This window comes from Centrocercus urophasianus, unplaced genomic scaffold (genome assembly GCF_019232065.1).
Source record: "Centrocercus urophasianus isolate 14NV4802_14NV808 unplaced genomic scaffold, USGS_Curo_1.0 seq_26, whole genome shotgun sequence".
NCBI classification, from domain to species: Eukaryota; Metazoa; Chordata; class Aves; order Galliformes; family Phasianidae; genus Centrocercus; species Centrocercus urophasianus.
In genome coordinates, this window is record NW_024884822.1 from 11,444,599 (window position 1) to 11,458,686 (window position 14,088).

The following is a 14,088-nucleotide window of genomic DNA, read 5'->3' on the forward strand; positions in this document are numbered from 1 at the left end:
TCTACCATGGAGAATTCGTCCCTTTCTAACTAAACTTCTAACCTGTGGTTGAAGGGGAACGGCTGTGGGGTGTCTTTCTTCAGTGGTAGAAATCCAGCAATAGATTTGAAAAGATTAAAGCCAGTTTTATCTCTGCCCTATAGAAAACGCTTTCCACTGCTACCAGGCTGCTGCCAGTGCCGGCCTGCAGTAATGGATCTCCAGTTGTGATTGGTGCAGCGCTGTGTGCTCAGACCTCAGCAGTGAGCACAAGTGCTCTGAGCAGAGCGCAGGCAGTAACAGCCCAGCTGGTGAGGCAGCTCACCTGAAGGGCTGCCCTGCTCCCAGCCATGCTCACTGCCTGCAGTATTCAGTAGTAGTGAAATCTGTTTCAGTCTGTATTTCTAAGCCTTAGCCCTGCACCACGCTGTAACAAGGCTCGCTTCCAGGCTATGGGACTGACGGAGCATTAGAAAAAGTCAGAACTGAATCTTTTTGCAAAAGACTTTATTGTGCAGCTACCACACTGTGCTCACAGCTACTTTCAGAACAAGTGTTAAGGTGTAGTTTTTTTACTCTGAATACAGAAGGCACATTCATGGACACTCATAAAGCTCTTTCCATAGACAATTGGTAAGTGAACATTCCTTTTCTTAGCCCATACACAACTGTACGTTAGCCAGTGTCACAGGAATGCCTACAGTGAGGGTACAGAGGAACTGAAGTTAATGTACAGAAAAAGTAACTTCTAGAGGGACTGAGTAACTAGAAATCCCATATACAAATATTAATACAAACATCTCCTGTATAAAAAAATCAGAAAATGGATTTGCATTTTAGTCTCAAATAGAACTTGAATGGAACTCAGGTAATACAATTTTAGTTATCCCACTTGCATTACCCCTACCATTCTTGCACACTGACCTGTCCTAACGATGGAAAATAGAGCAGACGCTGCTGCAAAGGTGCCTGGAATTCAGAATCGATGGCTACTTGTCCAGCGCTGAGTCGGTCCCTCTGAGGTTACCAGAGGCTTAGGAGGAATTAGATGAACACCGCTGAAGTAGCAAGGTGTGACAAGTGTCACAGACACGGACAGGTTTAGGATACGAGGGCAGCGCCAGTTCGTTGCTGGAGCAGGTGTTGCAGAAGATGTCCCCACAGTTTCTGCAGTGATGCTACAAGCAGAGAACTGCAGTAAGAACAGCTGCCTACAGAGGAAGCGTACTGAGGAGGTACGACAAAAGCCTTGAGTCCACTAATCTCATCCTCAAGTCCCAGAATCCCACCCTGCACAGCACCGTCTCCTATGCAGAGAACTCACACAAAGCAGCTTAACTTCCCCAGCTGCTCTGAGCTGCCCTCAGCCCCGGGAGCTGCCTGCTGCCCCTCAGCTGTGTTCTGGCACACCTGGCTGCATCAGCACGCAGGTGGGCCCTGCCCCGTTGCCTGCAGGCACACAGAGCTGTCCCCAGCTGTGCAGCAGGTCCCCGTCCCCTGCAACTGGAAGGCACCACCAAGCTCGGCCTGTCAGCATCCAGCCCTCCTCACTCCTGAACTCAGCAGGAAATGAGGACAAATCACAGCACAGGAGAACACAACCCACAACAGCCTCCTGCCAAGGAAAGTGCCCAAGCAGAGACGTACTGTTCTTAGAGCGGGAAACACCAAACTACTGCTCTATTTAGTTCTCACACCCACAAGTCCTTAGACTGAGGCAGTCAGCAAACGATACAAAGCACTTTTCTTTCCTGAGAGAAAAAGGAGAAATCCAGTGAACAATGGTACCTTTCTTCTTGAGATAGAGAATTCCTTCTCGCACTGCTTGCAGTGTGTTGCTTCATCATCTTTCAGCCAGGTGTGACCCTAAGAAATTGGAACAAAACGCTCACGTTGCAGATAAGTACATTCATAAGGCTCAGAAGCAATTTATCCACACTGTTTGTAATTCTTTTTCCAAAAGCCATCTTTTTAAAATAGGATAAAATAAATGAAGAGTTAACGGCGGGGAACTTTGAAGGTGTTAAGTGAAATGCACATATATGCCAAAATATCCACAAAATAAGAGAGTACCTTTAGTGCTTTGTTTACTTCTTTGATGTCTTCCATCTTCAACTTAGATCTGGGGGAAGAAAAGAAGAAATGATTCCCTCTGCACAGCATTGTTTTACCTGCCCTTCCCCTGTCCAGCCACTGAATCTATTCTTCAGTCAGCTCACCGTTACCATTCTGAGCCACTCTGTATCACCAGGAAACGTTGCCACCTCAGGGTACGCCCTGCTTTTGGTATATTCAGAAGCAACGTGGAAAAAGCAGAGTTCCACATTATGAACTAAGCCTTTACTGCATTGTTTCTTATCCCTGCCAGTTCACTCACACAAGGACGGCCGTTTTGCTTCGCCATGTGCAGTAACTGCCTCCTCAAATTCTCACATCTACCTGTTCTACAAATGGACTCAAACTTCTTTGTACTTAATTTGAAACCCCACCCTCCAAGTCACGCCACCCCCAGTTCAACTCCTATCACTCACTGGCTGAGATGAAGCCCCATCTCTTGCAGAGCTTGCTCCTGCTCCTCACAGACTTTCTCCAGCTGCTGCTTCTCATCTTGCAATTTTCTCAGCTCCTGTAAAATCAAACTCAAAAATCAAGTTCGTGTGCTAAGCGTGATCTGAGACACAGTCTATCCGAAACACCAAAGCAAATCACAAGCATAAACTTCTTTACAAAGCTGCCTATTTCTAAGGGTTCATTTCTAGTGTTAGATGGGGGAACTACCCATGGATGCTTGCAGGGTGAGAACAATGAAGTCATTTAACCATATTTACCAGAAAAAAAGGAACAGTTTCAGGCTTTAATCATCCCTGAGCACAGCCAGAATGCAGCAGTGCTATGCCCACAAACGTGTTAAGAAAAGCCCATCTAACTCATTTATTCTCTGTGCTTGAAGATACATTTCAAGCCAGCTTTAGTTCTGAACACAGCATGCCTGCACCATGTATACCTTTTTCAGTCCTTCCATTTGTTCCAATTCTGTTCTAAGCAGAGAGGTGGCATCCTTCTCTTGGTGTAGTTCTCTTTGCAAAGTTTGTCTCTGCTCCTTTTCAGATTTTAATTCCTTTTCCAGAGTTGAGCTATTTAAAAAAATGATTGATTCAGAGGAACTCTACAGCAGAAAAACATCCTATGGCATTTAAGGCCATCAGCAATATGAGAAGAAAACTTGTCCTAAAGAGGACAAAACCTACATCAGTATTCTGCCAAAGAAACAACAGAGATATTACAGCAGCAGACAAAAAAAAAACCCCATAGTAGTACTTAGAGAGTACAGAAAACAAGCAGTGAAACTGGTGAATAGCCAGAAGGAAGAAAAAAAGCAACCACACCATCTCCACAAAAATGCATTGACTACTTGTGTTCCAACGACGCCCTGCCCTGATGTGCAGGCAGTGAACGAAACATTGCGTTACAAACCTGGGAGGACAAGAGCACCAACCCCAGTCTGCCTTCAGGAAATCCCAATTGCTGTGGCTGACAGTCACTGATGCACCAAGCCTACAGGATGAGCACTGAAGGCACTTCTTAAACAAATAGAAATGAAGGAAAATAAAAAAAGGAAAACTGATGAAATAGCACTGAAATACCATTTGCTATCCAGCTGGGACATTTGCTGCCGACAAGTGTCAAGTCTGCTGGCAAGCTCTTGCTTCATCTTGTTGCATCTTTCCTCTGCAGCTTGCCTTGCCTTTTCTGCATGCTGCAATCTGCAAAGTAAGGAACACATTTGCTGACATCTCACATTTTCCTCATCTATTCACTGGCATTTTGTTCTTTCACATTTTTTTGCATAGATCTTTACAGAAAGTAGAACTGAAGGTACTGGTGGAGAAGCAGGAGTTCTAGAAGGCTGTTTCTGCTGAACTCCCAGGTCATACCTGCTTTTCAACCCACGCCAACACAGTTTTTAAACAGTCTGCCTACAGCACAGATCTTTTTCAGACGAGTCAGTGCTGTGCATTTCTGCTTGGGCAAAGGGAACAGATAAGCGTGGAGCGTGGTAATAGGGAGAAAAAGAGCAGAATGCTGGCATGCACCCCACGTATCTATAGGAGACACTTGTGAGCGTTATACTGAGAAATAGAAAGCCATTCTATAATAACCTCAGTCAGGTCTATAACAACCTTCTACCGACCAATGGTATTGAGCTTCTAATTATTACCTCTCTTCCATTTGTTTCATAGAAGACATCATCTCATTCGTTTTTCCTTCAAAAGAAGATATTACTTCTGTTTTCTGTTGTAAAGAACACTCTGCATTCTGCAGGAATAAAGCAGTCGGGGATTGCAGACAATACATTGTAGTTTTCTGAAGGTCACTCAGTCAGCAGATAAAGCCTGTGCAGTTTGTGACAAACCGTGCCAGGTCTAAGAGCAGCGCGCCAACAGACGCTGATAGTGGCAGAGCAGACACTGCTCAGCTGCTCTGTTAAGAGCTCAGAACAAAAAAACTTGATTCCAATAACATTTAAACTTAAGAGATCAGCTACAGGCCAAGTCTTCTCTTAAAGAGTCTGAAGAAGGAAATTGTCACATTATATTTGTTACTTTTGCAATCTGAATGCAAAAACTGCACTTGAAGGACATTGTTTCACAGGGAAGTAAAAAAACCAACACACAAACTTGGCTTTCTATTGGTTTAGCGAAGCTTGCTGGTTTTTTGGTAAGCAGTGTGAAATGCAGTGCAACTGAGAGGCAAATGACACAAAGGGAAGCAGCAGCAGGGCAGTTCTGGCTGCAGGAAGCAACTGTGTTTTTAAAGACTGCTCCTTCAGCTGTCAGAACAGACACCTCCAAGCCACCTTCCCTCCCTGCCAGAGCTGCTTCTCCACAACTCGCTCAGTGCCTCCTGGATGATCCCAAGCACAGTGCTCAGCATCTCAGGGAAAGTCCTTTCCAAAACCACCCAATCTCGTATTAATAACAAAACTCAGCTAAAAAAGGAACCAAACAACTTTTAAAACAGATACTCCTAAGAAAACAGATGCACCCATTTCTGCAGATACACACACGTGCGTTACCATCACATCAAGGCCATCACTGCAGCTGCTCTGTCCTCTGCTCTGCACATACCTGAGATTTGTGAAACATCTGCAAGTTAATTGCTTTCACTTCCTCTAACTGTTGGCGAAGTGCAACCAAGGTATCTTGTTTTTCATGAGTATCTTTTTCCAGAAGTTTCATGGCTATTTCCATTTCTGTTTTCATTCCAATCTGTAGCTCCAACTCCTTCTCTAGTTCCTTACAAAGGAGATTTCTTAATTACTGCCAGGTAATCACACCGGGGACAAGTATTTCCAAAGCCCACATCAAGCCAGACAGAAATTCTGCATTACTCTCTCAGGTACAGACCTACAGTTCTACAGAAAAGTTAGTCTCAAATAATACAGTGAGTCAGTAAGGGCAAAAAACTATTTTGGCTCTCCAGGTCGTGGCAGCAGATCTGAGCTCTTGCCCTAAAATGTAGAGCATGGTGTGCATCTCAGCTGTGCAATTTCCTGCAGGCTGGAGATGGTCTGAACACAAACCACAAGCTTCAATGAGCCTGGCACTCATTTCACCAGTCACTGCTTCGCAGGTAACTGTGAACGTGGCTGCTGGCATCCCACAGCAACAACTGCCTTTCTGTGCTCTTAGCTCAAGTCTCTGCTCAAATAATCCTGGTACACTGTTAAATAGGCCCAGATCTGCAGTTCTCTTCTGACACTGTAGATGACCTATGAGCAGCACCTTCTTTCCAAATCCATCACGAATTCTGAATAGTTTAGAGAAATGCACACCATGCACCACGTGCTCATAATCCTAGCTCACAGCAGGCAGTCCTGTACCTACAGAGAGTGAAACGAAAGGTAAGCTTCCTCACCAGCCTCATTTTCTTTTCTTCTTTCAACTGCTTCCAGACATCGCTGTACATCTCATCCAGACCCTGCCGGGACTGCCGGTAAGTATCCAGTTCTACTTTTGTATCCTCTTTTGTCACCTAGAGGAAACAATTGCAAAGACCACAAAATCACAACGCTACAATTCGGCTGTAACTGAGAAATACTGTTTCACTGAAGGATTTGTGTGCGATTTCAAGCAAAATCCTATTGTTTCACAATGGAAAAAGTAGCAGACATAAAGTCATTTACAGAAGTGCGTTAAGCTGTGCTCCATTGCATTCCAGTTCAAAGCTGTTTCAAGAGCTCTAACTGTAGCTGAACAAGAGAACTGGCTTATTTTAAGGACCCCACCTTCAAGTCATGCTCCTACCTCAACACTTTTTTCACTTCGTTCCCGAATTAATTCGTTTTGTTGCTTTAAGTGCTGCTGCTCTTCCTGCAGTGAGCCAATTCGGTCAGTTGCTGCTGCAAGCTGTGAAAAAAACATGTCTGTATTTTATCACTGCACGAACATGAAACACCAGAAGAAATCCTGAAGTCTGGAGCTCATTTTTCTCTTGGCCCTTTCATTCTTCCCAGAAGCTGCCAGGCCATTTTGCAGCTATAGTCACCCTACAGCCTCAACAAGGCCACAACATTTATTAGTGTGCCCCCTGCTCGATGCCCTCATCACTTATTTTTGAGTCACAGCACAAAAAGCCAAACACAACCCCAGGTCTTTATGTGCAGTGTTCTTCCTGGTACCCAAAACAAGGCACAAGGCAGCCATGGAGCTGCTGGAACATTATGGCAGTTTCAAGTGGAGATTCCCCAAAAGGCACTGGATGCTGAATTATAGCAGTTCAGACTGTAGGCATGTAGTGCATGTAATATGAACAATAAAACAACCATTACCTGAAAACAAACAAAACAAATACCAACCAAGCAAAAAAATCCCCTCAGCCTTTGTCACATGTACTGATGGCTTTTACTGTGGTTCCCAACTAGGAAAGATTCCCAAAGTGAACTTTATTCTTTTATTTTTACCCGATTTCCATTCTAACTCACACGAGAGATATATATAAAGGTGTGTGAGCAGAGCAAGACAAATCGTGTTCTTTAGTGATATGATTAATTTTGGATGGAGACATCACTGACCTTGATTAAGGAAATCACTCATACTTCACTATTATCAACTCAGTCCAAGTGTGTGGTGAATTCTTTGGGTGTTTTGTCTCTGACAGAAGAAAGCTAAGAAACACTTAATAGCCAGACACAAACCTCTTCCTGCAGCTTTGAGTTGGTCTTTTCTAAGCAGTCTATTTTGTTCTGAAGATCTGTGACTGTGCAACTGCATTGAGAAAAAAATAATGCATGAAAACAATACAAGCTCCAATGTTCAACGTTTATTCCTGTTGACAACCATACTTCCATCATCTGGTATTTGCTAACAATGACTTTTGTTCATTATGACAGCTGTTTTGGGTTAGCTTTTAGTCTTAACACCTCTGCGATACTGCAGAGGTTGAATGAAGCCAGCTACCAGCACTGAGCAGCTACATAAGAACACATCTCCATCTAAAGGGTGGACTTTGAGATGTTTGTTCAAGGGAAAACTGTCACAAATCCATCTGCAAAATCCTCTGTTGACCACTAGCAAGTTTTGGAACAGTCAACTATTACTACAGAACTTGTTTTCTGCTAGCATCTGCCATAAGAAGACTAAGGTTGCAACATGAAACTAAGTTTTCGGCAGAGAATCAAAAAAGACAGTTCATAATCAGACAAAAGTCTGCAAGAATGACAGCAAAGACATTTAAAGCTGTAAGGGAAAGTGACTGGTTGTGCCTCAGAACAGCAGAAAGTCCTACCTTAGGTGCCGGTTCAGCTCTTCCACGTAATGCTTCTGGTCAAGGACAGCAGTAATGCCTCCATCTCTAATTGTAAAGCAAGAATGTATCGATTGAGAAGAAACTTCTCTCCATTTGAAAGTGTTAATTTGTACAGAGGTTGTCAGCATGCACTTGCAAATCTTTTTTTGTGATAGAAATGTGTTTGAGCAAGGTCAGGAAGCAGTAACATCATCACTTAACACTTCCAGTAAAAATACTTCTGTTCTCCATAACTGGTATCTCCCACAGAAAAAGCTCCTTCACTGAGCATCTCACTGAGCTGGTGCTCAGAAATCAAGCAGTGACTTAGCAGAGGCTAAGTTCACATTTTGAGTGTCATTAGTTTGGTGCTGGCTCGGGACAGACTCTCCTCACCACATTGTTTAAGTTGCCACGGGATCAACTATTGTTGTACTTCTGTTTAGCTAGTAAATCTATTTAGGATTCTCTTTTTTCAGTTAATAAGAGAGCTTGATATCTCTAGCACTGATGTGCTCCTACAGACTGACAGATGGGCTTGTCCTTAAAAAATAACAAAACACAAAACCCAAACAATTTAGAATCACTAATCCACCATACATACTGTTTGCCATCACTGTCTTGTGTTTCCTTAAGGTACAGAGAAAAATCAATCACTCCAACCTGAAAAACATTATTTAAGAGATTACCATGCTTTCACAACACAATTCTGAGTAGCAGAAGGCATTTCTTTGTATTTGGAAAAAAAAGTAAAAATCTAAATGTTCGGATTTGGGAAGACAGATAATGCCTATGTCCTTCACAACCAAAGCAAACCTCCAGGCCAGTCTGTCAGCATCAAAACCACCACATTGGGTGCACTCAGTTTCCCTGAAGTTACTGTTTTTGACAGCATTTCCATAAGCTGCTACTGAAGGAGATGGATACTTTCATACTTGTCAGTATGGAAACATGACCAGCTTCTATGTGGGACATTCCTGCCACTCTCCCTCCCCCCAGCCTAAGGAAAAGCTCCACTCACCCTCAAAACAAAAGACCCCACAAGGCCTTAGCAGACTGACTGCAACGTGTCCCATGTGTTTAGCTCACTTCATCTAAAGTTTGGTTTCTTATGCAAGGAATTCAAACGTCCACTTACAAAAGCAGTGACAATCCCTATCTACATAACAGATTTAGGAATTCTAGGCTCATCTCTGTGAAGTATTTATCAGAGTGCTTAATTCAACTCAATTATTTTAAGGACTGATCATATTTAAACAATCTTCACCTGAGAATCCAAGTCTTCTCCTTTCAAGCAAAGGTTGGCATCAATGACATTCAGTCCAACTAAGAGACCCACAATGACTGCTCCCTCCTCCTCCATCATCAGTGCATCAGGTTCATAAAATTCACTAGAAGAAATAAGATAAGGCATCACTGAACATCATAATTACAATGGTACCTCTATCACTAAAATGACATAAGCAGTAATGTTGTGCTTTTAAAGCTCAGCTGACCAGCCTCCCCCTGCTAAGGTAGTGCACGAGGCAGAAGATGCAAAACAGAAAATTCTCCTGACCCTAAGTTCACTGCAAGAACAATGAACAACTTATTGCCTTGCAGAATGCAAGAACAACCCAAAGTTAAATGGGACAATTAATGACTTTTTTCTACAGCTATGCAAGGATTCAGTGAATGCAAGGTATTGGTGTTGTTACCTCAATAGATGTTTATGGTCCAAAAGCACTTTAAGATAATCCGCCAGTTTCTTTTGCATGAGTGCCAGATAAAGCCAAGCCCTTCCTCTTCCTACAGCAGTCCTAAAATGAAACATTAAGGTTATGGTAAAGCAAAAACGTTTAAGTAGAGCTGTGCAATTGAAAATTCTCTCTTTACAAAGGGAGAAGAAGGCACTTATTTATTAAATTAATTAAATCTCAAAGGAAATAGTTTTGTGGCCAGAGCAAGAGAAGGATTTGATTACATTCTGTTGTTTCAGTGTCAGGAAAGTGTACTGTAACATCTTTCTGAATCAGAAAGCCCTACATATCTTCAGCTGACACCAGAACCCAACCGTTCATACATTCTGGGAATAAAACTAGTCTCTTCATTATCCTGAGGCCTCAAACGAAATGTACATGCACACGAAGTTAGACAAAGCCATAAAAGTGATGGGAACAAGGGGAAAGAACCACCTGTGAAGATCCTACAGTCATTTGCAGCACGCTTACAGAAATTTTGCAATGCTGTTTTTGAGTGCACTATTTGAAACAGAAGAGCGGAATATTTTGAGACAGCCTCCTTATCTCTGGGAGCACTCAACGCCTCCTACATACCCTGTTTGTCTCTTTGGAACGAGATCTCATTAATGAAGCTAAGGAACCACCCGAAGGATTGCATTTCCCAGCAGAGTGAGCGAAACACGTAATTCCCAACAAGGAACTTACTTCAGCTCTGGCAGATTTTTGACACTAGTCGCTATATCTGATGCTTCAGGACAAAGCTTTTCCACCAGCTCCAAAGGACCAAAGAACGATTTGTTCTGTCCAATAAAGGTCTTCTTCGCTACAGGGAGCACACAGAGAAGTTCGTGATGAGAACCGACAGCCTCCCAGCCGCCATTCCACAACCACACACCTGCATCTCTCACAAGCGGACAGCTGAGAGGACAAACAGCCACAGGGCGCTCGGACAGCCGGCAGAGCACCACACAGCCCACAGCAGACACGGCCGGGCACAGCGCAACCAGTGTCACTGCGGGCCTCCCCTCAGCGCACGGCCGCACAAGCCCACCTTTCAGGCCGTGCTTCAGGCAGTGCTCCAGCACCACGAAGAACTGCTGCAGAGGAGGGAAGTCGGAGTCCAGGGTGCGGCCCAGGCTCAGGGCCGACTGGATCAGGGTTTTGATGCTCAGCTTCATCATGTTCATGAGGTTGGCGCGCTCCTCCATGGCGTGGTGCCTCGCGGCTGTGCGGCGGGGAGGGGCAAAAACAGAAAAGCCGGTTTAAGAAACGCGCTCCCGCCGCCCCCCGCAGCGCGGCGCCCCCCGCCGCCCGGCCCCAACTGGGGGCGCTTCAGACCAGGCCCCTGTGCTCCCGAGTTACCACGGCAACAGCAGCCCCCAACAATCCTGAACTCTCGCGAGATTGAGCGTGGCCCGCGCGCGCCGGGCGCCATTTTAGAAATAGTTCGTTCTGCGAGCAGGGTGTCCCGCGCGCGCACAGCGCCGCCTCTGAGGGGCGGGAGGCGCTCCTCACCTTGACCTGAGCGCGGTAACCTGAACGCGGGGCGAGGCAGAAAACAAGCAAAACCCATCGCCAACAAAAACAAATCCACAGCAACCAACCAAAACCCCGAGACGGTGAGCTACCGCTTCAGTCAGCGCAGGCCCACGGCCGACTACGTTTGCTTCGGGCCGAGCGCGCTGCGCTAAGAAGCCTGCCGCCTCTGTGCTGTGGGGGCGGCCTGGTCGCCTGCGGGAATGCGAGTTACGACGAGTGAGTCTAAAAGGTACAACCCCGTCAGTCACGTGGAAGAGGGTGAGGGCTGTTAGCAACACCGCACAGAAGTCCGTTTGAGTAGTAGTTCTCATCATGATGTTCTCGTGCACAGAATAGTAATGTAGAGTTAAAATCGAGTGTAACTTTTCCCTATGAGAAGAGTGTAAGCAAAGTTATCCTAACCAAATTATTTCAGCAAATCACAGCACATGAAGTCCTGTCCTCCCAGCAGCCTAGCTCTGCCATATCAGTACCAAAGTTGCTCATAATGCCTGAGACTGAGGATTATGAGGGCTGTAGCATTTTGGATTTTAATGTCAGGTTGGACATTAAGGACAGAGAAAAAAGCCTGACTAGACATAAGAAATCTGTGGCTTTGTTTAGATATTGAGGTGTTCAGTAGCAACTGAATATATATTGTTATGCTGTTTTCTGATCTTGAACTTTCACTTATCAGGGATATTTTGCTTGTAAGCCTTTCTGAAGAGATGCATATATATATATATATATATATATATATAAATACAAAAAAAATATATATAAATATATATAAAACACTATATATATAAAACACTGTAACACTATATATATTATCCAGAAGACTTAAAAAATGAATACTGTGAATGAAGTGTTCTTTATGAACACAAATTTCAACTAAACAGCACTGTTGATGATTTGTATTCGGTTTAAGTAACAAACAATTGCTTAGTCTGTTGGAAATCTAGTCACACACACCTTTAGCAAAACTATGTACCAGTTGGTACATGCAGAGTAGCCAGGTGTTAGCAAATTATCCAAGTCCACCCTCAAAGCTCACAAACTGAATTACGTAAGTGCAAAAGATCCCAGATATGCAATCTTTAAAAACATGTTATTGTAGTGTCTGACTCAGTTCGGCTGATTTTAACATCACTTTGAAGCTCCATGCTTTGTTTACCATACACTGTTCTACACACAGTAGGAGAATAGCATAAAGAAAAGGTGACAGTTCTCCATCTTTTGGTCTTTAAGACAGTCTTTCTTGATTTGCATTCTTTACATTTGCATCTCCTGCCTTCCCAGCCAGGCAGAACAGTTTCTTCAGTGACAGAAAATGGGTTTATGATGTGCCTTTCCCTCCTTTGTCCAGCTGACCACACAGCGTGTAGCAGAATCTACACGTGATCACCAGATCTGAAGTAGGGGGAAGTTAAATAAAATCCGTACGAAAAGATGGCAGCAGGGAACAACTTGTTACTTTTCCACAAATACACTTGCAGGCCACAAGTTATTTCTAAAAAACACCTCATTTAAATCAAATGATGCTTGGTCAAAGTTAACAGGGAAGTGCTTTATACAGGAGGGTAGAACAGGTATGAAATGTGAACAGACACTGGATCACCCCAGTTGAGAAGTTTGGTGTGAGTTCTGTGGATGCAGAAAGAGATAAGAATGGAGGCTGCTTTCTGGACAGGAAATCTTGACCTCTGACTATGCATCACTGAGGAATTTTCACACAAAAAATATTCTATCAGCCTTATTCCACCATGCAGTTACGATTCATCCTCAGGAATGCAGCTTGAATACGTAATATTCAAAACAAAAAGATTATAACCAGCCAGCATAACTGAGCTCTGCTGCCCAGAGCCATCAGACACCAGCTTGGGAGCTTGCAGCCCAATGTGCTCATGTACTACTGCATTTGAATGGGTTTGTTTCCTGTATTGTAAATATTACTGAGATTTAATTTCCATAAAGATCCCACTTAATTCAGTCTTAAGAGAGCTCTTCCATAAATCCCATGCTACTACACCTATCAACGCAATGCTTAATAAAGCAAGCTGTGATTAAATGAGATGTTTTTCAGCACAGTTAGCAATTAGTTTGTAAGCAACTCGTTCCTTAGTCCAGCTGCCTGCTGTCTGACGTGTGAGCCGTGCAGGAAGCAGCGTCATTCCCTCCCAGGAAGGCACCCCGCCAGCAGGCTGCTGCTCAGCACAACTTCAGGCAGAAAGGGAATCAAGAAAAGCCACCTGAACCACAAATACAAGTGAATCTAAGGATGCTGACAAGAGCTGCAAGAGCTTAGGGCTCTTCTGGTTATAGTTTGTTGACTTCTCCTGTGCTGCCTGCGTGCTCTTGCTTAAAGAAACAAGCACAGCATTACATTAAAAACAAAACAAAACACCCTAAATTCAAAGTAATAATAAAGCATCACACTACTTAACGCCACTTACGGGAACTAAACTTATTTGTGCCGCATAAAAAGCAAGTTTACTAAATAGACATAGCCATACTTGTTTTTGCTGTGCTGTCATTGCTGACTGCTTTGGATATGAGTCCTACCGAAGCCGCAGACTTCAGAGCGCTGCCATAGCTCAGCGCCAGGTTTTCGGAGGCTTTCTTTGCCAGCGATAAGATGGGAGCGGACCACTTCGCTTCCTCCTTTTCTTTTTCCACGTTTTTCAGCTCGGCTGTGTCAGGCACCTGCGTTTTGTCAATGATCTCAAAGTCTTCCTTCATCCCCGCGGCAGCGCACGGCTCCCCGGCAGCCATCTTCCCTCCATCACATGACTGCGCTCCGGCAGCGCTCGGCCCGCCTCGTCCCGCATCTCGGGGCCGTGCCGCGGGGCCGCCCTGCCAGCGCAGGCCGGGCTCGAACCGCCTCCAGAGCTGCCGGCAGCCCGCTGGTAGCGCCCAGCTGAAAGCTTTAGGAGAGAGGGGATGGGCGGCGAAACCTGAGCGGAGTTCTCTTTTGAAGCGAGTTTGAAAATAAGAAAAAAACCCGCACGTTATGTTTTCTTTCCTTGCATTCTGTGTTTCCAAATGTTACTTTCATATACATATAAATATATTTAGTATC

The 14,088-nt window shown here is 44.3% G+C and overlaps 1 protein-coding gene across 2 annotated transcripts; it reads right to left on the bottom strand.

Moving 5' to 3' along the window:
* Positions 1–469: 469 nt before the first annotated feature.
* On the bottom strand, positions 470–13,796 carry RUFY1 (RUN and FYVE domain containing 1). Of its 2 annotated transcripts, none has more exons than XM_042826474.1 (18): positions 13,523–13,796; positions 10,540–10,713; positions 10,194–10,311; positions 9,465–9,566; positions 9,035–9,158; positions 8,372–8,430; positions 7,768–7,833; positions 7,178–7,247; positions 6,288–6,389; positions 5,899–6,015; positions 5,109–5,276; positions 4,199–4,296; positions 3,624–3,743; positions 2,984–3,113; positions 2,511–2,605; positions 2,053–2,101; positions 1,768–1,845; positions 470–1,157 (listed from the first exon to the last, which is right to left on the bottom strand). In XM_042826474.1, exons 1-18 carry the CDS (start codon positions 13,779–13,781, stop codon positions 1,014–1,016), a joined length of 2,073 nt encoding a protein of 690 aa, XP_042682408.1. In that variant the 5' UTR covers positions 13,782–13,796; the 3' UTR covers positions 470–1,013. The 2 variants fall into 2 exon arrangements, with proteins under 2 accessions (XP_042682408.1, XP_042682409.1); XM_042826475.1 differs by having other exon boundaries at positions 13,572–13,654.
* Between the last annotated feature and the right edge of the window lie 292 nt (positions 13,797–14,088).

What these genes read in the sequence shown, in the direction of transcription:
- RUFY1 (XM_042826474.1), bottom strand. Translation starts at nt 13,781, where the DNA reads ATGGCTGCCGGGGAGCCGTGCGCTGCCGCGGGGATGAAGGAAGACTTT. An exon ending in AAAAATCTGCCAGAGCTGAA is followed by an intron (nt 9,567 to 10,193) that starts GTAAGTTCCTTG and finishes GTTTCATTTTAG; the next exon opens with GACTGCTGTAGGAAGAGGAA. An exon ending in GAAGTGAAAAAAGTGTTGAG is followed by an intron (nt 6,016 to 6,287) that starts GTAGGAGCATGA and finishes TGTTTCCTCTAG; the next exon opens with GTGACAAAAGAGGATACAAA.